Source organism: Vipera ursinii (genome assembly GCF_947247035.1).
Source record: "Vipera ursinii genome assembly, chromosome: Z".
Classification (NCBI taxonomy): Eukaryota; Metazoa; Chordata; class Lepidosauria; order Squamata; family Viperidae; genus Vipera; species Vipera ursinii.
In genome coordinates, this window is record NC_139517.1 from 26790771 (window position 1) to 26813833 (window position 23063).

Genomic DNA, 23063 nt, shown 5'->3' on the forward strand with positions numbered 1-23063 from the left:
AAGGCAAAGGCCACACAGCTGGCTTGGCTCCTATCAAGCAAGCCTGTGCCCTTAATATGAATGAAGGATGCTTCTTTTTGCCAGCCCAGTCAGTTGAAAATAGGGAGATGGGAGCAGTGTGCTTTTCAATTCAGACAAAAAAAAAAGATTCTGCACTGGAGAAGCACTGAAGAACTATGAAAAAAGCACTGCCTGTTTGTTTAGTAGTTGCCTCTTGGATAAGGCTGTGTTCTCTTGAGGCAAGTAAAGCTATGTGTCATTCCTGCAAACAGAACTGTTTCTTCACACACATGGCCTCTGTGTGTGGGTTGGTGGGGGGAAGGATATCCAAAATGAACTGACATATTTTCTTAACTGGATAAAAATAGGGAACATTTGTAAGCAAAAACTTGATTTTCATTTTTACAGAAAATAAGAGCCTTCTTTCTGTTAATGAGCTGATACCCAAAGCAGATTGGAAATACAAGAAAGCACACACACACAAAGATAGACGAGAGCTAGCATGAAGGAGCACAATATAAAAGAGCAGTCAAGGTGAAGGAAAAGGATAGGCAATGAGGGGAGAAAGCAGAGAACTATAAAAGAATCTAAGTGACAAGGGACCACATGACCCTCTAGAGGGTCTCTTCCAGATAATTCCCAGTCGACGGCCAAAGATGACTGGAGCTGGAATCCAATGATCTCAATAGAGTGGCTTATTTTCCACTCTTGTTCCATGTCACCTTCAGAGGTCAGCTGAAAAACTACTCTGCCTTCTCGCTCAGGAACTGTGGGAAGTGTAACATGAGAGGGTTTGGACTATTTTCAGCAATTTCCATAATAGTTCCCAAGTTTTCTGGGGAAACTGTGTTAAGCGTAAACTGTGTAAATCTATTGTTTAGACACACACCCCCAAGTTTGGAAATCAATTATTTTACAGTGTTTGAATATTTGATCAGGTGAAACTGTGGTGCTTCTTCCATCCCAGAGTTCCTTATCTGAGGCTGTAACAATTATAAGAGCCTCAATCCAGATTTAAAATGCACCAGATCCAGTACAGAGACTGGAAGCCAATTAAATGGTTGGAGAATTTTTGGATATCCAAGAAATAAAATGGAGTTACCAAGTCCCAAACTTGGTTCCCCACAGTCTAACTGAAATAGGATACCTATGGGTCTCAAGACCCATGACTTGGCTACGGTTGCGTATCTGCCATTTGATCTGCATTTTGTTATTTTGTGTGCTGCCCACCTGCTAGTCTTTACCCACCCAGAAGATACAGAAGAGGCCTGAATTGTAAATAATGCTAAAAATTCTTATGGGCTCAAGGAAAATTCCTGAACAGTCCCCAGGGTATTGTAGTGGTGGGTGGGAGATATCCACATCAATGGTCTAATTCTCTCCTTCATACACAGACTCATACACACCCACACACAGAGAGACAAGGTTCTCAGCACGGGATCCCATCATCCGTGCCACCTCCTGGTTGCTGAGCCCCAGTGCTTGGTCCTTCAGTATGGAGTGAAGCGATTGCATCCTCCTCGGTATAAACTGGCCTGCCAGAAAGAGAGAAAGCAAGCAGGAGAAGTGAGAATTGGCTTAGAGACAAAACATAAAAGACCCAAGAGCCATAGAAGCCATGGAATGCTTCAGTGTAACTTCTAAGAAAGAACTCTTTTCTACCTGTCACTCAACCACAGCCAATAGCACTGGAATTTTAAGGAGAAGGAAGAGGCAAAACCTAATTGATAAAAGAGGACCCAGGCCCACAACTCCCACCCTCCCTGAACTGAATAGATCTATTCAAAAGAAATTTTTGAGGGAAAAATTAATATCTTCTCTAATCTCTATTTTACTTTCCTGCTGCCCGTTAATGCCCTCTTTTACTTCATCAATGTAACACATAATTTCAGACTATTTCATCATTACTGTCACAGGAACCAAGGTTAAAAAAGTTACACTTCTGCATTTCCCTACAAGGGAGATGTGAAAGATTCCATTCTAAAAGTACTGAAGACTTTTTCCCTGTAAAGATAATTCAACAGACAAATCTGAATCCTACTACCTGTGCAATGTGGGCTAGCATTGATGAAACAGAAACATTCTCAATGAGTAAGTGAACACTGCCATCTGCTGGCCATTTTGCAGAAATACAAACATGCCTCGCTTGATACAGGGAGCTTCTTACCACCACAATTAGAACCAGAATTTCACCTGATTTTACAACCTTTCTTGTCATGATTATTAAGCGAGTTACTGCACTTGATAAGAGAACTGCATAGCTGTTAGCCAAATCCAGATTCCCCATTGAGTTTACCTGCCAGAAGCTGGCTAGGAAGGTTGCAATCCCAGGATGTTGAAATTGTTATTAATACATGCCAGATGCCAAACTCCTGAATTTTGATCACACCACCAAAAGGGGTGCTGCAATGGTTGTTATGTGCAACAACCAATCACAAATAACTTTTTTCAGCACCATTGTAATTTCAAATGGACTGGTTGTAATTTGGGAACCATCTGTATTAAGATTTTAAAATTTCAAAAAATGCCCCAATTCCCACTCATAAAAACACACACTAAGAGCTGTGGCTTTGAAAAGCCTGAGGGAGATGGATAAAGAATGTTACATCTGTGTGTTTTATATTGCATGGAAAAAAAGAACTATATAGATCTGTAAGTTTATATCTCAAAAGTTTTATTCTTCTCACATGAATCTGTAGTCTTCAGATCCACGAATTCTAATGGACAATGGTTGCATGATTATGTACTACACAGTTTTTTACTGTTAGTTTTCCTTCTCTTTTGCCATTTAAGATCAATGTAATTGATTCAGGAAGCACAGCGCCCTCTCTCAATGTGCAAATGTTTTCTTTTCCAACCAAAGACAGATGCTGTTCATCTGCTCCGTGTTTCTATCACTAGTCTGTGTTGTACAGATGTTCTTGGCTTACAGCAGATGATTGGACAGCATGATCATTGATCCTGCCCAGCTATCTTTCCAAGATGTAGCATGCCATCCATGAAGTGACTCACCATGGCACCAACTCCATAGGCAGGGGTTACCGTGTGGTGGTAAGGCTCGGCAGTAGTGTAGACCCGTCCATACCTGCATCAGAGAAAACACCAGCAGTCAAGATGGGGAGGGGGGAGGGGAAATCTTAGGCTCGTGGACCAGATGTTGCCCAACAGGCTTCCCCACTGGGGTAATCAACTTCTTTTTCTAGGAAAAGGACATTAAAACGAGGGGGGAAAAATTTACTCATCAATTAGCAGCTTGGCAATTTTGCGATGTTGCCTGTGGAAAGGACAGTGCTAATAATTCCTGTACCCTTTAAGAATCCTTTCCCCTGCAATAGATTTTTTTTTTTAAAAAAACCAGACTCAATTAATTAATCCAAGCCTCTACATACCCATCACTGTAGGCTGCTGCTGCTGTGGCTGCTGCCGCTGCTGGTGTCTGGGCCACTCTGTACGCTGTAGGATAACCCTAAAATTCAAACAGCGGCTAAAATAAAAATTATTCCAACAGTCTATTTTTATTCCGACACACACCAATTTCTTAGGGAAAAGCAGGACTTTATCCACGGATCTTTTTTTTCCCCGCTCCTGAAATGGGCTGTTTAAGAGAACTTTGAGCAGTCTTTCTGCCTATCTGATTGTGCCTTGAAGAGATTTTTTTTCTTTTTCACATAACTTTTTTTCCCATCTTTACCTATACTTTCAGTTGCATAGTTTCGACAGCCGCTTACTCTCCGGTGATAAGCAAGTGCATGTTGTGTACTTGGCAAAATGGCCAGCATTTAGGCCATTTGCAGTGTTCCACAGCTATGCGACTGCGATTTGCAACTTTTTTTGGGGGGGTGGAAACTGGTGTTTACTTCTGGATTCTGGCAAAAAAATAACCACTGCAGATAATTGATTCACATAACAACTGCGGCGTTCACTTAACAATAGCAGTGTTCATTTACAACCACAGTGATACATATAAAGATCATAAAATCAGTTGTAAAAAGAGTTTTAAAGACATGGTGACCTGCTTAACAGCTAGCATGATTTGCAACCATAATTCCAAGGCTCAATTACCATCTTAAATCAGGAACTACTTGTAGTCTGGCCTACTCACCTATTTAGACTTGGCTTAATCAACAAATTAATTAAAATGGGACTGAGCTGCTTATGATGCAGTAGGAATATGCATAATGTTTCAAAACAAAAAGTTCTAAGCACAAAACAAAACTGTTTCAAGAGTTCTGTTCAATGTTAGATCAAGTTCAAAGTAAAAAACAGCTGTGTTGTAGAGCTTTGCTTGAGCATTCTAACAATTCTGAGTACCTCATCCAGAAAATTGTTCTGTGGTTTGGGACTGGGTTGTTTTTTGGGGGAAAAACTCCAGCAGAGGCATAGGGATCATTTAGGTTATTGTTGCTACTGATTTAGATTAGATTGAGTAATGTGGTAGTGAAAAGGAATCACTGCTGCATGGTTCAAACCTAGCCAATTGTTGCTTTAAAAAAAAAGAATAAAGCAGTAATGTGCGTAGGATAGACTGCCAGTGCTGTTGATTTATTTTGCAATAGATAATACAAAGCTATGTGCATCAGACACATATTACTACTGCTGCTGAGATTGTATAAATGTAAAGACTATGACTGCAATGTTGGTTTGATTGGTTTCTTAAGCTCTGGTATGAACATTCATGCCGTTGTGGCCTCTTAATACTGAGCTTCAGAGTGCTTTTAAAATGTGTAGGCTCTAGTTGGTTTGAAGTTTGTTGAGCTTTGGTATACATGCCCATTTCATACAGATCTCTGCCTTTTAGTTTGTAATATTATGCCAGAAAAAAGAACCACTAGCATGGAAAAGAGCATTAAAGTGATTAGCTGCTTTCTTAGTCTTTCAAGCTGTTGGATGAATGACCCAAGAGAGTTTACAGAGACCTCCGTCTCTTCTCTCTGCTGAGAAGGAAGGAAACTTGGCCAGTTTTTCTGAATGCACTTAGCAGGTTGCATGACTCCTTCCAATGCCTACTCAACATATTTGAGTGCAAGAAACATCATATGTCATGCCTTCTTTTTAGCCAGAATGGACACCTACATTTTAACTTTTGCATTGAAGCATAAACTGGAAAGTGAAGAATACACATGATGTTGGCCTACGCAAAGTAACTTTTTGACTCAGTGCCCCAAAGATCAGCAATCTTATCCCTGCAAAAGGATCGTGAGCCCTACCAATACTTTTCTGCTTTGGGACTGTTGGTGCTAGGCACCCATGCCAGGACCCTTGGATTCTAATTTTCAGAAATACCCAGAGGACAACTTACGTAGAGGTCAGAACTGTATAGACCATCTGGATACAGCACGCTGGGTGAAAAAAGAAATATCAGTATGCAACAGGAAATATCTTTCCCTTCAGACCCACCCCTTTCAAATACAAGTTATCCATCTTAAGAAGCTGCTTTTAATTATGTTATATAAGATATGAGGAGCAAAACATGACCTTGGCCATGTGCAGAGTGCCCTTCCCTGACCATTTAACAACCAGAAAGAAGAACTGTGTATCTGGCATGAGAGACTACAAGTCTTCATAGTAGCTGAACCAGTTCTGATGTTCCTATGTCCACCCCAAGAATAGCTGAATGAGGTTTCTGTTGCAGCCAGATAGTTATTGAGAAAAATGAAGAAAAAAAGCAAGAATATATGATGTTTTTATCTATTCACTGCACTTCAGTAAATGAGATATAACATAGAATTGTAGGGCTAAAAAGCACCTTGGAAGTCTTCTAGTCCAAGTCATTTGGACTAGATATGGTATAGGGCAGGGGTCAGCAACCTGAAACAGTGAAAGAGCCACTCGGAACCGGTTCCCTCACAAAAGGAAAAACTGGGAGCCACAAAAAATGTGTGCGCATGCGCATACATGCATGAATGCACAGAACAGGGTTTGACTGAAGAGTGGAGCCAAGGCAAGATATGCACCTACCCTGCATATTTGAATTGATTGGTTGAACTTTTTTAGTCCCACTTTTTTGGGGGGGACTGCACATGGCAGAGGACGGGAGCCGCAGGAGACGGCTGAAAGAGCCGCATGCAGCTCCGGAGCCACGGGTTGCAGACCTGTGGTATAGGGTTATGGTATAGGGTTGTCTGATATAGTATAGGGTTTCCTGCCTTAGCAGGGGGTTGGACTAGATGACCTCCAAGGTCCCTTCCAATTTTTTATTATTATTATTATTATTATTATTATTATTATTATTATTATTATTATTATTATTATTATTTCTGAAGACTTCATTTATTTGCATACTGACTTGAGTTGACTAGAGAACAAAATTCCCCTGTGAGTTCCTCTCTGCCAATGCTCACCCGCCATAGGCTGGAACTGGAGTGGGGGCAGGTGCTGCCCGAATGGGATTATAGATAGTGGCTCGGCCACGCCCGCGCAGAGTCCCACGATAAGCCAGAGCAGCAGGTGCCATCATGGGGTAAGGAATGCTTGCCACTGAGTTAGAGGAGCAATAAAGACAGAAACAGGGAAAGAAGATACACATTCCATTATATGAGAGAGGCAGACTTGGAACATAAATAGAACTAATCAGGACAATGAATGGGATTGTTTTCTGCTCCAAAGTTTTACCAGTGGAAGGGGCAGAGCATCTTACAAAGAAAATCAGCCAAAATTAAGTGTGCTTAATGTTTCAACTTGGGGTAAAAAAAACTAGGCCTAATAATCCCAAAAATTTGAGTGGGATGATCTCCTCTTATAACAAGCTGGGAGGATACGTCTATCTCTGATGTGCAACAAAAGATTACTGACAGTATGTTTTCTGTCAACATTTCAACATTTTATTTTAAAAAAAAATGGGTAATAAAGAAAAGAAAATACCACCATTTGATCAAATCTTTTAGAAAAAAAAGTACTTTTCAATTTCTAATCTGTCTGTCTGTCTCTGCCTGCTTGCCTGCCTCTCTCTCTCTCTCTCTCCCCCTCTCTCTCTAATATTGTTACATACTTTTTTCTCTTGCACATGCACACACACAAGTCCTTGGAGTCTCATGATTGTGATATATGGGCTTGCTAATTGGCATGTACTTATAGTTGCAGCACCCGGGGGTCACCGTGGTGGCCATTTGCAACCTTCCCTGCCACCTTCAAACAAGCAAAGTCATTGGGGGAAGCCAGATTTGTTTAATGACTGTGGCAAAAAAGATCGAACAATGAGGCAGTTATATGATGACTATAGATGCTCTGGTCCCACCTTGGGTTGTAAGCCGAGGACTACCTGCATGCATGTATGCAATTCACACAGCATTTATTCCTAACTGGTATGCATTCAAAAGTCTGTGTGTATGTGTACATGCATTTGTTTTATGCCAATGTCGCTTCCTACAATTTGACACAACACACTAACCTGTGTACAGATCAGGAGCGTAGACAGCGCCAACTACAGGATTGATTTTCCATCCTGTAAGGACATCCAAGCAAAGAGAAGATCAGATGATCAATATACCTCCTAGCTTATTTCTTCTTGCCCAGCCAATCATTCTGCATATCTGGCCACTCTCCCAGCTTACCAGAACCTGCACAACCTTGACTGGACATGCCAAGTCATTTGCACATGTGTATGTTTTAGAAAGATGGGGACAGCTGGTTGAAATAATTCTGTCTCGTTAGTTGGAGTACTCCAGCCCTGGAAACTATTGCAAATCAATGCCAGCCACAGAATGCAAGGGTTGAAATAATGCCTTTGTGGAATCTGCATGCCTGCGGGTCTTAAATATTCCCAGCCCATTACAAATTGCCCTGTTTATTTATTTGTTTATTCTGCTAACTTTATATACAATTTCCCACTGGTATGTATAAAGCCTCTACAGTTGAAAGTGCAATACCTAAGGCATATAGCAGGGCTTAGGATCTAAATCCACCCTTTTTTAGCCTTGGCACCTTCCAGATGCATAGATTTCACCTCCTGGACCACATGGCCATTGCCAGGAATTCTGGATATAGAAGGCCAATGTATTAGGTTGATGTCAAGGGTAGAGAAAACATATCAATAACTTCTCCTAGCATGCATTTTAGCTTCCTCAATATCAGAGTTTCTAATTATCAGGAAAAGTTGGGATAGGACAGGGCTGGATTTTCTTTTTCAATAGATGAAGGTCCATCTCAGACCTTCGAGTGTGACATCAAATGTGTTTTATCTCCTCAGACTCTGCAGCAGGTTCCAGACAATTGAAGCCTGTGTCTTTCAGGGAGAACCATTCCTACTGTCTGCACTTCAGCACAGAGGCCTTTTTATACCTTGGCAAGGCTCTTCTGAAGAACTGACCAATGGCCAGCTCAGCCTGGCAGCCCCATTGTAACAAAAAACTAACTGGAAGATATAAGCTGGGTTTGTCCGATATTCTTAACCTGGTTATTGAACAAGATCATTTCCCGAGTTTACACATTATTCTTGAACAATGAGACTTTCTGAAGCATTTGCACCCAGCAAAAGTAAGAAAAACCCCCAAACTGGCTGCATTTGCATAACATAAAAAGGTAAAGGTTCCCCCGCACATGCATGCTAGTCGTTTCCGACTCTAGGGGCCGGTGCTCATCTCTGTTTCAAAGCCGAAGAGCCAGCGCTTGTCCGAGGACGTCTCCGTGGTCATGTGGCCGGCATGACTAGACGCCAAAGGCGCACGGAACGCTGTTACCTTCCCACTGTAGTGGTCCCTATTTTTCTACTTGCATTTTTACGTGCTTTCGAACTGCTAGGTTGGCAGAAGCTGGGACGAGTAACAGGCGCTCACTCTGCTACGCAGCACTCGGGATTTGACCCGCCAAACTGCCGACCTTCTGATCAACAAGCTCAGCATCCTAACCCACTGAGCCACCACGTCCCTTTGCATAACATATTAAGCCACAAAAAAATAATAAAGGTGAACAAGTCTATACCAGTCCAATAAAGTATGTTGTGTATCACAGGAGCAAATAAAAAAGACATAGAGCACTGTGTCAGTCAGAACTGGCAGCTTTCTTGTCACTGGAGATGTATCATCATTATTTATTTATTTAATTGGATTATCACATCCTTCCTGTGCCCAGAGAGTCATGGCCAGTGACATCATAACATCCTTGGTTTGGATAGGGACAAAATTTTCAGTACGTTTTTGCAAGGTTTTTGGGTAGTAGTGGTGAATGGATGTGTTTAACCTGGCAAATGATTAAGGATGCTTTTGGCTTATTAACCTCCTCCAAATCAGAATTAGTGATTTGGGGATAGAGCTGGAAGGTTTTTGAGGTTAAGCTTCTGAAAGTTTATGAGACATCAATTAATTCCTTAAAACCCCTAAATGAAAAAATAAAAATGAAAAAAAAGGCAGAAAAACCATTGCCATTCCAAAGTTGGGGGTTCTGGAGGTTAAAATAGAAATCTGGAGTCTGGGGGAAGATAGTGGGCAAATCACAGTGTCTTGCCTTAGCCCCAAGCACTTACTTGCCCTGCTAAGGGTGCCACCCAAAGATGCCACGAAGTCAGAAAAACCAAAGAGCTGCCTTGAATAAAAGCAGGCCTTGGCTGTCATACTCTAGTGAGAGAACTCTGGACTATTTGCTTTAAATATGGCATTTAGAAGCAAGCATATTGCATTCATTGCATACCATTCACCAGAGGTGCCACTGGAGGTTTCTTGGTGACTAAACGGGCAGTGGCATTGTTCACCTGCATGGGAGAAAAAAAGCAGGAAGTCAGATCAAAGTGCAACAAGATGTAGTTAGTTAGAGTAGGAAAGGCAGACTAACATTATACTTTGAAGAAGTCTTTGCAAGACTTTGGTTGAATTCATGAATAAATCTCTTCAGTATTTCTTGCATACAGCGTATCCTGCTCCCCTGTTAAGTGTAACATTAAGTCTTGGAAGGGGAACCTTCAGCCAAGTAGAAAATACCATGTTGAGCAAAAAACTGGTAGGCTGATATATGTTTGTGTGATACGTAGATTAAACTCTCACCTCGATTTTCCTCCCTTCAACAATACTGCTATTCAGTTTTTCTCGTGCTCGGTCAGCATCTTGGCTGTTTTCAAAGGTGACAAACCCAAAACCCTAAGAGAACAGAAGATCTGTGTCATTGTGGAGCAAACTGGAAAGACTGACTTACATTGCAAAGACAATCAGAAGGCTGTGCGACTTTCAGATTAAATGATAAAAAATGAGTCTTCTGTAGTTTCTGTGTGATCCTGGAAAAAGATGTGGCTGCTTCAAAAAGTTGCAGACATGGCCTTTCCCCTTTAAACAGAGACTGTGTCTACATGTGGTGGAGGAATAACTGAAATGTTTGAAAACATTATTCTGTAATGCGCTCCCTACATAGGTGCTCACCATGAATTATTAGTTCCATTCTTCACTAAGTATTCTGATTTATGTTAAAGGATTATCAGATTAACCTGATTTTATTTCTTTGACCACAGCCAAGAATTGTTTTATAGTTTGCACAGTACATTTACTCTAACCTTTTTTAGATATTTTAGAACAATTCATTTCCCTTTTATCCTAATTAATTGTGAATTTTGTGTTTTACCTGCTAGTCTAGGACCAAATAAAGATTGATTGATTGATTGACTGGCATAATCTCTCTTGGCACTCTAAAGTATCGTTTTGTTTCAAATCCAATGCATTTCAACCCTAGTAATTCACTCTACTGATCTTGCTGCCAATCCTGAGACCTTTTTGACTTCAGCAACCTTGGAGCATTGGAATTAGAAATACTAAGCCAAAGAAATCAAAATATATTACCTTTTATTTATTAAGCTTCTCACCTATTTCTCTGTGAAGAGCTTATCAATTTACACAACCATTACTTTCTGGTTATTCTCTTTCTGATGACCCATTCACTTTTCCACTATATTTTTGTTTTGCCATCTCTATATGATCAAACCATCACAACAAAAAGATACTATACCTGATATTCAGGTATTTTTAAAGAAATTTTGCCATTTACAAAGCCTGCATTTCATATTGTCTCCAATAAGGTGGATAAATGTGTCAAGGCAATTTTATCCATCCATCCATCCATCCATCCAATTTATTTGCTTCCCCTGTTGAGGTTCAGGCAACTCTGAATAACTAGCAAAAGTTTTGGCTGCATTACTAGGATTCCTAATATTAATGTGACCTTGCAATGAAATGGCATTGCTTGCCAAGCAAGATGGGTGTGCCAAGTGCCATCAGCAAATCCTGAACTTCTTTTCCTCTGAGAGAGCACAGACAATCCACAGCCTTCCTTTGGAAGCCCTTCTCCATACAGTACCTTTGAGCCACGCTCATTAAAGATGATTTCCACGTCGAGGATTTTTCCAAATTGCTGGAAAATAGGAAGAAAATCAACCATTGTCAGAATGACAATGCACAGCCCAGTTTTTATCAAGAGATTATATCATATACAGGCCCAAATTATATACTGGCATATATTTGTGGAAAGAATATGCTTGATTATTTGGTTTGTTTTTCTACCCCAAAACCAATGTTCTTCGGCTGAGATTAATTCATACATAGGGCCCAAAATATATGACAGTATTTGTTGAAAATATATGCTTGTTTTTCACTCTATACCCCCAAACCAATGTTCTTCAGATGAGTTGGTGCTTCCCGATTTCAAGATTTGGTGTGTTTTTTTTAACTAAAGAAACAAAAATAAATGAACAGATTAAGGAACCCAGCATTGACTTCAGGTGAGTCTCTTTAGGGATGGGGTAGAACTGACTTACTCCAAACATCTGTCGCAGGTCAGGGTCACGGAAGCGGAAGGGAATGTTGGACACATGTAAGCGCTTTGGCTGGGCTTTGTTCTCCTCACTTTCTGCATCCTCTGTCTCTGGAGATAGCTCAGGTGCAGGGACCTCTTCGGGTTGCTACGGAAAAGGGTGGGAGGGGAAGAAAGCAAGATCACACACATCCCTGGGTCAACTCTCACCATATTCACTAAGAGAGGGATCTTCCAAATTTTGTAATTCAGCCACGGGTGAGAAAAGTTGGCTGAACTTGTCTGAGAAGAGGCTGAATTCAATTCAAATTGGAGGCAGTCACAAGGGAAGATGCTGAACTTTGTAATATGAGGACTGCAGTTCATGGAAAGAAACATAGATGCCATGAGGAAAAAGGAAGACTTATACAGCAGTATCTCCATGATAAATGTATTGGCATTTATTTATTTATTTTATACACCACCCATCTCATTTTTGTTATATAGGAGAAACCATAAAGGTTAAGTTACATAGGGTGGCAGCAGTCCCCTTCCCTCCTCTATAAAACTTGGCGATCATCATCCTACACTATTCTCATGTTGAATCTTGAAAACTATTTTTAAGCTAAGGACCTATTGAGCTAGAAGTGTCTTCCTCATAAAGAATGACCCTTCTAGGGTTTTAGGAAAGAATCCTTGACATTTTCTCCAGCCACATGGCTGGAGATTTCAGGAATCTAATGTCCCAATTCTCTCGGAAGGTACCAATTGGACAAAAGATTGCTTTGAGCAAAGTCAAATGCATGAGTCCTTCTGCCAGTGCAACGAGGTATTCTTCAGTGGGCTTAGCTCAGATAATAAAACGCCTAATTCTTTCTATGTTTTCTAGACTATTGGTTGCATCTGGCTTATGATATAAGAGAAGATATATCAGAACTGATTCCTGGTTCCTTTTTCCTATTGTTTCTATTGTTTCCTATTACCTCCACTAATTTTCAAATAGCACAGTATTCACTAAGAAGCTACAGATAAATGTAAATAATTACATATATATAAAACTGCAAAGAAGAATTCCTAAGATGATATCATTAAGAATCCAAGTGGAAGATCCTAGGTTTTTGACCATTTTCTCAAGCAATTGACTAATGAAGAAAAGTAGCCCATCTAAGGCAAAATTTCTAGCCTAATTATGTTTCAGATGGACCAATATTTTGTGTGCATGTGTATCTTCTAACATCAGGAAGCATTTTATCAAACCTCTAATTCCTACAGGCATAAGTGATGCTAGCTGAGCACAATAATGTGAATGGTTGTTTTTCCCCCCTAGCTAGGAGAAACTGCATTAAAGGAACAAACAATTACCAAACTCCCATCACTTTAGGTTCTCAGGCCTATTTTTTGCCCTTTAAAAACTACCCATAGAATTGCTAACTTCATGAATGGGGTCATAGTAAGAGTTTCTTCCTCTAGATATATGACTGCGCATTAATTTTATCTAACAGTAATGGCTTTGAGATCTGAGAAATCCAGAGTTCTTCCTCATGTCTTGCAAATCCCAATTTCAATATAAAATCCATTATTTCCCTTTAAAGGGAATGGTGCTTTTTTTTCTTTGCAAGCTTCACCACCCACACATAAAAAAAAATGAATTCACCGAGAACATATTTCAATGCACCAGCAAACATTCTGTCTTGGGTTAGCGAACAGGACAGACACATGGCAGCATACAGAAAACCGTTAGTGGAGAGAAGCAAGACTGGCTGAGTGGATGTAATTTATGACAAAGTTGTGGAGAAGATCTGAGGGCCTGGTGGCAGAGAACCAACCCAGACCCACATCTCTTTCTTCTCCATGCAGGTGGCCCTTCTTATTCCACAATGCAACTTCCACGATGCAGCATTCTGAGAACAGACCAAATGTGCACAGCCTCTGTCTTGCAATGTCAGAAGTGCTGAAGGATTGGGGGAAGAAGAGAAGAGCCAGAAGAGCAATTAATCTGGCGAGGGGTGGGAAGGACGTTGAACTTGTCTTCAAAATTCCTGCCACAGATTAGCCATGAGAGGGCACGGCCTATAAAGGGCATGCATGATCACCTGTGGATGCACCTACCAGAAAAAATAGCAGGCATGTCAAAAAAAGGATTTGTGGGGTTGTTACAACTTCAAACACAGATTGAGGTAAACACAATTGGCTGGATTCACATCATGCTAAAGGGGTAAACTATTTTTCACATATCATGATGGCTAAAGTTATAGGAGCAAGCAAGTTCCCCTTTGAGCAAAACATAATGCACAAACCGGACCAGTTTATTTAAAGCAGTAGTCATATGATCAAGTAGCAATGGCTACAGCATGAGAGATTAATCACAAAACAAGACTAACTGTGTATGAATGGAAAGAGATACTGTACACGGTATGTATATGGTAAAAAGTGCAATGAGATTCCAAGTAGAAGAATACACCACAGGATGCCTACCTACATGCTTGCAATGCCACCTAGCCTTTATAAATTAATTTAGCCCCTAGTCTGAAGTAGTTTTAATTCTTTTGAACAGCCAAATACACTGAGAAAACTGTGTTTGCAGTACATTTCCACAGAAGAATATTAGCAGATAGCAAAAGGCAAGATTTTCCATAACATCTACGTGTAGGAATTACCGTATATACTTGAGTATAAGCCGACTCGAGTATAAGCCGAGACCCCCATTTTCACCCCCAAAAACTGGAAAAAGTTCGTGACTCGAGTATAAGCCGATCCGCCGTTCTGCAAGCCTCCGCCGCCAGCAGAGGCTCGATCCGCCATTTTGCAAGCCTGAATACACAGGAATACCCTGTGTGGCCGCGGCTCTCGGGGAAGCCCTGGCTGTCCGCTTCCTCGCTCCATGCTGCCATTCGGGCCTGCGCGTTCCCCGGGCAAATCGCGGCGCCCAGCAGGCGAGGAAACACGCCCGCTCCAGTCGCCCCCCCTTCCCTCAGGAGACGCGAAGCAAGTGACTGCCCAGAGCTTACCGAGGACTTGCGCGCGGCCGAGGCTTCGGTGCTTCCAGGATCGCGCACACCTCTCCCAAGCCGCCGCCGTCCGGAGACCTGCCGACGTTTGGGGAGGTTTGGGGAGGTGCGCGCGCACCTCCCCAAACCTCCCCAAACTTCGGCAGGTCTCCGGACGGCGGTGGCTTGGGAGAGGTGCGCGCAATCCCGGAAGCACCAAAGCCTCGGCCGCGCACAAGTCCTCGGTAAGTTTTTTTGTTGACTGGAGTATAAGCCGAAGTGGAATTTTTCAGCCCAAAAAGTGGGCTGAAAAATTCGGCTTATACTCAAGTATATACGGTATTTCATAAGGAGCTGAGCATTTAGTTATATGAGCCCTTCCTGCTATCTAAAACGATACAATCCAGAAATAGGTTTGCTGCTCTATCATCTACCATCTATAAAAAAAACAGGTCTATTTTAAGTCAAACTATCTGGAACATATATTATTCAGTTGAACCAATTTAATATGTGTTATGAATTTTTAATTTGAATTTGATTATGCCCTTAGGCTGGAAAAAATATAGCATCTTCCTTCTCAACATTCTCTAAATTTTTAAATTCTGAAGGCTGGCATTTATTTTTTTCCAAAAACAGAAGGGCTCGATCCGAGTTGGAACCTGAAGCATCTTTTTATATTTTGTCAGGAAGAGTATCTTTAGTGTGTAGCAATGCGTTTTATTCACTACCAAACCAGGAACTGCACAGCAGACAAGAATAATGTTTCCCACCTTTTAAAGATGAAAAGCAGCTGTGCGAGGTAGTAGCTTTGAGCTGAAGCAAGGCAATGAAGTCAGTCTTCTCCAACCTTTCCCTCTTGAATTTCCATTCAGAAACATGTCTCATGAGCTGCTTTTGCTTGACCAGAGACAGTTATGAACCCGGAGGGAATCGGGCACAGATCAATCTTCCTGTTCTATGGTTCTCCCTTTTATTTCTGAATCCTAACCAGAATGATATCCAATGTACACACCCTTCTGTGAACATGCTTACAGACTAGGGAACAGGACAGTGATTCTGCTTGTCTTAGCACACAACACCTGTGTGTAGTATTAAAGCACATGGACACACAATTCTAGCCACTCCCAAATGCAGACAACCCCCCCAAGCAGTAGCCATCCCCCTCAGTCCACCAAATCCTCCCCTGTGCCCCCATTCCTCTACTGATCCCCAGGGCAACACAATCCCTAGTTCCCCTTGTCACACCCACCTCCCACTAGCCAGATGGATTCCCCCAAAAGGTTCAGAGTCCTGCTTATAAAGACAAGTTCAACAGGGATTAAATTCTTTCCAATAGGGCCCAACATTTGTTGGGAGGATAAAATGCAGAGGGAATGGTGGGATGGGGGGGGAGTTCAAGTGTCAGGCTGAGAAGACAGGCAGGTGCAGTTGCGCAGTGAGTAGGTTAACTATTCATGTATTAATGAGACTAGAGCCAGAGAAATGTGATGGAGTCCAAGATGCCTGGAAGAAAACCTGAGCTCGGCAGGAGGTCCGCACACGTTGCCATTAGCACCTCGGAAAAGGCCCTAGTCCAGGAAAGACACAAGGAGTCATTGCAAAGACAGCTTTGCTACAAAGCTAGCAGCAGCTCTCATGTTCCATGAGGGGAAAAAGAAAAAAGAAAACACACAGATGAGTTACAACAACACCCTCTGTTTGGTCCACCAAGAAAAGTGCATAAAGGATGTATCAGCAACTAAAACATACCATCTGCTATGGAAAAAAAAGCTACAAAACTTACACAAAGAGGGGAAAAACAGACAGGACTGCTACTATTTCAGCCAACACATTCAACATAAATTAAGCACTTATATTAAGCATTCTAGACATAATTTGACACTCAAAATGGTGGGGGAAAATTGGACAGTCATACTTATCTATAGTAAGTACATCTTTAATAAAATACCGCTGTTTAAATTTCCAGCACATCACCCAAAGCACAGCCACGATTCCGTAGTATCTGAGCTGGGGCTGGGGGTCACACAGAGTCTAATCCCAGCAACATCAGATTGCAGAAGTTAGGAGGTGAAAGTAAAAAAGGGAGATGCAAGCATAAGGCCAAGCATGAGCAAAGCTCACTCTCCCTTGAGGTATTTTGGCATTTATTTACTGAACAGAAAACAAAAATCAGAAATTGCATGGGTGTACAAGAGCCAGGTGCTGAATTGGCAAGCAGGTTTGCCAACTTTGGAAAAAGTCCCTGCAGTTGTCTTTAAAAACAATATGAATTAAAGGAATTAGCTGGTGATTATATGGGTATGAAAAAATTGCCCTGCTGGTTTCTGCAACTTATATACTACTGTTAGATTCATAAGAAAAAGAGAAGTGATTTGAATCCCTTCCTCCATGTTTCTTCTTTTTCCTCTGGGCAGTTGGCAACCCAATTAGTTTGGATATTAAGCTAGAAGGGCAGAGTGTAAATTAGTCTATGAAAGAGACTTGAATAGCAAAGAAAGGCCCTCTTAGAAGCTTTGAGCCTGCCCTAAGGCAACTTGCTTCAGGACCAATCAAGATTTTTAATTATCTGAGTAAAATGATGCTCTCTACTCGGTTGTCAGGATGCAAAAAACCCTAAACTTTCAAAAATGATTTGGCATTTGGGACTGAAAATCCCACAATGTCTCCATGGCCACAAAATGATGGCAAAAACCAATACAAATGTCAGTCTAATTTCCATCCTATTGTAATCACCTCAAATCTGCTCAAGTCAACTCTGCATTTCTCTTCATGGTAATTGATTTATTAAATTTATTGAATTTTTTATGCTGCCCATCTCTCCTACAAGATGACTCTGGTCTATCTTATCTTGTAGGTCTATCCTTGCTTCAAGAGATAGACACTGGGATGTTTTTGAAAAAGCTCATTTTGTTTATTTATTATTTTGTCACCTTGGAGAGAGAAACAAACGTTGTTTGGACTTCTTGTCTTGGGCATGAAACAGTCTCTGGAAATCTCTGCTTACAATTCATAAGAGGACGTGGTGTCCTTGAAATGAGGTTATTGGCTATGTGCTAGTTGTCCATGTGGAGATAAACAGCTGCTGGTGAAGATGGTGAAAGATCTGGGGCAGGGGGAGGAGGTGAAAGATAGAGCAGGGAATCTGATACGGGTGCAGCTGTTGGCTGGAGAAAGGCATCATTACCCAATATGGTCACCAAATCCACTGCCTCTGTTGCTGGATTAGAGAGAAGGGAGGATTCTATGGCCTTGTGAGGTGGAAAACTAAGGAGAGATTTTATGGTGCACCCAAATGAGAAATTATTGGATCCTCTGGAGTTTAGCACCCAAGTCTTTGGATTTGAAACCTTTCCATTCTACCTGTTTGAAAGATAATTACCTGATCTTTATACCTCAAGCTATTTAATTTTTTTCCAAGCCAAAGATCTTATTTGGCCTTAACGGTCAATACTCCCCCCCCCAGTAACAGGACCAAGAGTTTACTATATTTATTTCTTTTCTAATATTTAATTAAGTAAGCAATCAATATGCTTACTGTGCAGTTGTGTATTTATTTATTCCCTGCTTCTTCCACTTTCAATTTGATGGTATTTGGTGAGGCCACACACAAGAATTTCTGGCACCATACACAGCCCTCAGTTTTATTCCTCTGATACATGTGTTTAAAAATATCTTTCTCTCTCAGGATAGTGGCAATAAAGCAAAAAATCAAAATTAACCAAACATCAAATTGTCCATCAATGGACATTTCTCTGGTCACAAACAATCAGTTAGGCTTACCTCAGGCAACCAAGAAGGAATGCCTGTTTTTAAAGCTTTGTTTAAATTAACACTATTACCTTTATTACTTTATAAAGAACCATATATTTGTATAGTTATGTTCTGTGTATTAATAGCCATCAAAAAATACAAGTAGATAGTGCATTAAGCACCATAGAATTTTGGCAAACAGGCTTTGACCCAATAAAAAACCCTCTTACTCTCATATTTAAACCAATATTTAACTTCACTGCTCACTTTTGGCCCAAATAGTTTTCAACAACTATGTGACTCTTACTGTAATGACAGTGATCTGCCTCTCCGTGTCTCCTCTAATGTTTTGGTTTATGAAAGGCTATATGACCCACAGCAGTCTTGCTATGAGGAAGCTACCCAGCAGATGTAGTGCTCACAAAACTCAAGATGTGGCCCCCAGTCAAAACACCGGAGGATTTCAAAGTAGTTGGGTTGCCAACTGGCCGGCAGATTGAGGGAGTAAATCTGTTACTGTTCAGATAGACTATAATATCCACAGTCTGCTATGTTGCTTGGACCTGTAGTTCAAATATCTAGAAAGTACTAGGTTGTTTCACTGAGCTTGTCTCTCTAGCAGAATCTGGATTGGTTTGTCCTGCTATTAATTACAACAAATTATCTAATTGCCCTTAAGGGATCAGCTATGGATGCAACATTTTCAGTACTGTATTCTATATATTTTAAGAAGACATTTGGGATTCAGCACTGAAAATTGCCAGCAACCAAGTGGTAGGTATGTCATAGAAATGTGAGAGAGTCCAGCAAGAGCTGCAGGCTATATTTTATCATGCATCAACATCAAAGCATAATGCTTCTCTAGAGAACAACACAGTCTTGCAGCTTATTTACAGAGAACAAATATATTCTGAAAACTGCTGGAAGTAATGTCTCTACTATCACAGTCAAAAAGCAAACAGACTCAATTGTGGAACCTCCTGCTGGGATTTAACTGCTTGAGCCAATCCAGGGGGGAAAAATAGAATATTGATACAGATAGCAAAATGTCTCAGGCAAATTCTGTACCTGTCAGCAATGTTGATGGAAAAAGACACTGTCAAGACAGAAATATCTGACTTCATGATTAAGCAGACATACATTAGGGGCATTCACACTGCAGCTCCCCATACTCTACCAGATCTGATACTTTCTCTCTTCTTTCTATAATTCTGGTATGCATGAAGGTGGATGGCAACGAATCAATATTCCTGTTTGAGTACAGAGAAGCATCCAAACATTCTGCGCTGCAAGGTTGAAGGAAACTGGTACATTATGGAATTCTGTACTCTCTTCAACCATGGCTTAGGAGGAATGGATATGACAAGAGATCTAAAATTCCTATGATCACAATTCCACAAACAACAAAAGCATTAGAAAGGAAATGGTGTAGGGTAGGAGGATGGGCTCTAGATAGCAAATAATTGACAGAATGAAGGATGCATTAGCCTTCATTTGTATGTATTATTTTAAATAATACCTCCTTCTCAGTCCCAAAGAAACCAACCTTACTTCTGGCTTTAGCGATCCCTTCCAGTTTTTCTTTGGAAATATTCAAGGAGGGAACTAAACTGCATTAAAATAAAAAAAACAAATGTGTAGGTTGAGCCTAAGTACAAAGCAGCCCTGAATGAGAGCAAACAATAACAAGTGAAGCCCTTGCATGTTGCTTTGGAAAGGAGTAGAGATGCAGTGAATACTGTCGAGTTCACAATTTTTTTTTAAAAAAATGGACCAGAAGTGGATTTGGAAGGACAGGGACTAGCTTTTATTAGAGTAGGAAAAAGAACTAAGGACTGACTGGAAGCCTTTTATAGACTTTTGGTGTAAAAATAAAAAAAATGAATTTGTGGTTCATGGTTTTGATGATTAGACAGCATAAGTTATAGAAAGAACATTGTGATATAACTTGAAAGGTTAAAATATAATTATACTTCTAACTATGGTGAGGCATATCAAAAGCCATTTCTTTGTAGTTTTTTCCTTCTGTTTTTCAACTTTTTTCTTTTCATGCACTTTTTGCTTTTTCTTGGCTTTTTCCTTTTTCCTTTACTTCATATTATTTTTATCTTTTTAAAAAAATGTCAGTAAAAATCATACAAAAGAATTATAAAAAGAAAAAAGTGAAGGTTTAAGTTATATTAGGAACCGCTGGTCCAAGAACTCAGTCAAGGTGTTCCATATATTGTATTACGTTTTGTGGTTTTGCATCTTAAGACTTCACAAGCATCCATGGAGAGTGAATAAGTACTAGATATTCTACAGAAAGTAAATCACCATTTACAGATCTTCAATGAGACATGTTTTCAGCATTCCAAAATTTCTTGAAAGTCCTGATATATGGTAAATTCAAGGCCCTGAATAATTTATCTTGCTTTAGATTAAGGTAGATGTATTGATATAAATTTTGTTTTCTAAGAAACTGGGATTAGGATAAGAGAAGAAAAAGTTTGCTTGAATGGAAGGGGTACATAGGGAGATGGTGGACAGCCAGAAAGAATCTGGGTCCAAGGAAATCACTAAGATAGCAAATGAATATGGCAATGAAGATGTTAAGGAACACAGGGACCCAGGTTTTTACCTACCCTCAGCTAAGAGAGTATAGTGGGTTACTTTGAGGCTGTGTGTCTGTCCCTATCTCACACATACCCCAGGATTGTTGTAATGTAAAAAGTAGGAGGGCTACTTATACATGCCACCTTGAACTCCTGATTGAAAAGTTCAAAACTAATAAACCAATCCTTGGGAAAAGAGCAATTCCCTAGAATTGGCAGATATGAAGGAAAGGAAAAGGAAATGTGCATGATCCCAGACGAATTGGTGATAGAACTTCCTTATTGACCGAAATGTGTTAAATCTAAAGGACGGTCTGAGCACCTACTATACCTATACTGCAGAAAGGCTCAGCAACATTTACATGCAACAGAACCTCACAGATATGTAATGGTTATTCTATATTTATTCTACAAAATGAAAAGTGCAAGTCTTTTCTGGCTCTGAAGATATCTTTTGACAATTCTGTTCATCTCCAGTTTCTCCCCACTTCCCGCCTCTAGAAATGAGGGGAGCTGCTTGGGTTTGAGTTTTTATCATGGTCAGAGATGCTCTTTCTACTGCTTCAGTCATACTAAGGCTTTCATTCAAACTTGGAAATCCAAATGGCTGGGGGATCTAAGGAAGCCCCAAGCATTCCAGGAAGCTGTGAGTTTAGCAAAATCGTGTATACCAAACCTTTTGTATGGGGAAGCTCTAATTTAATTCACTCCCTAAATGACCCTTACCTTTCGGAAAACCCAGCCATCAAACATGCCACTGTGAATGATGCTATCCCTTCCATGAAACAGCAGAGAATTTTGATAGCTGGATAGTTAACAAATAGATAACATGAAAATACAACAAATCAGGGTTCAAATACAGAGATGCAGGAAGAGGATGTGATGGAAATGAAATGCAGACCAACTAATACCCTTTATAGCTTGTCTTGTTTCTTTCTGCCAGAGAATGCCAGAACCTGTTCTTGAGAAATACCTAAGAAATGATCACACTTATTTTGCAGGCTAGGACCTATTGCTGACTTCCCCAACTACCCCACTGGTTGCCCTTCTCTTGGCATTTCCTTCATGAGGGCTAGATAACCAACCCTCCACTTACGGCAGGAGGTGGAGGCAATGGCAGAGGGTCCGATGCAGTTGTGCCCTGCTCAGGGAAGATGCGCAGGCTGTGATCCAGGGCAGTTGGAGATGGGTACTCAGATGGGGTGCTATGGAGATGGTATTGTGGGGGGAGCCGGGCCTGGGGTGGCGGCGGTGGGTACTGAGCTGGAAATGTCTGTGTCATGGCATCAGTAGGTGGTACTGCAGCATCTGGACTACCCTGGAGGAATAAAAATAAAAAGAAAATGAAATTGACCACTGCCACAACCTGCGAGTCAAGAGAAGCAAGGGAACGATTTTCTGAAGCAGACTCTTGAGAATAAAATATAAAATCCCCATATCCACTAAGGCTCATCCCTCTGTGCTCAAACTGCCCTAGAAACACATACACATCTGACATTGTATGGGAGAGGGAGAGAGAGGTGGGGTGGGGGGGGAAAGAGAGAATCTCAAATTATTTCAAAACCAATTCTGTCCTCTCCTCAAACTTTTGTTATATAGCTGAAGAGATAAGGGTAACCCATTACAATAGCCACACAACAAATATAATAAAGAAATACAGTAGAGAACTCCAGTGTCTGTGAATGTATATATGTGTGTACACTCAGAGAATATATCCGAACATACAAACTACTGAGCCAGCATACGCACTTCAAATCCTGACTAGCTATAAAAATGGCAAGTGAAATTAAAATGTCCTTAACCTTAATAATGAAAAAAGCCCTAAAATCATTCTAATTCTGATGATAACAAGCATCTGGTCATATAACTAGGGCGCCTGAGAAATGGAGCAGAAGGATCCTAGCTAATACACTCTCCTCTCTCCTTAGTTTTGCAACCCGTGCGACCAATTGCTTCCCCTTCTGTTCCCTTCCCCAAGAGAAAAAACAAAGGTCCCAGCTTCCAAAACCTAGGCGGAGGGCAGAGGGAAAAT

General features: G+C 40.8%; 1 protein-coding gene across 1 annotated transcript in view; it reads right to left on the minus strand.

Moving 5' to 3' along the window:
• Positions 1-917: 917 nt before the first annotated feature.
• LOC310650333 (RNA binding protein fox-1 homolog 1-like) overlaps positions 918-23063 on the minus strand; it is a 35808-nt gene continuing 13662 nt past the window's right edge. Inside the window, exons 2-12 of the mRNA XM_083379238.1 lie at positions 22128-22349; positions 11726-11869; positions 11269-11322; positions 9972-10064; positions 9622-9682; positions 7388-7441; positions 6342-6477; positions 5300-5339; positions 3390-3466; positions 3013-3085; positions 918-1535 (exon numbers count right to left, since the gene is read on the minus strand). Of these exons, the coding sequence (XP_083235364.1) occupies positions 1491-1535; positions 3013-3085; positions 3390-3466; positions 5300-5339; positions 6342-6477; positions 7388-7441; positions 9622-9682; positions 9972-10064; positions 11269-11322; positions 11726-11869; positions 22128-22349 (999 nt within the window). The 3' untranslated portion in view covers positions 918-1490. The remainder of the gene's footprint in view (positions 1536-3012; positions 3086-3389; positions 3467-5299; positions 5340-6341; positions 6478-7387; positions 7442-9621; positions 9683-9971; positions 10065-11268; positions 11323-11725; positions 11870-22127; positions 22350-23063) is intronic.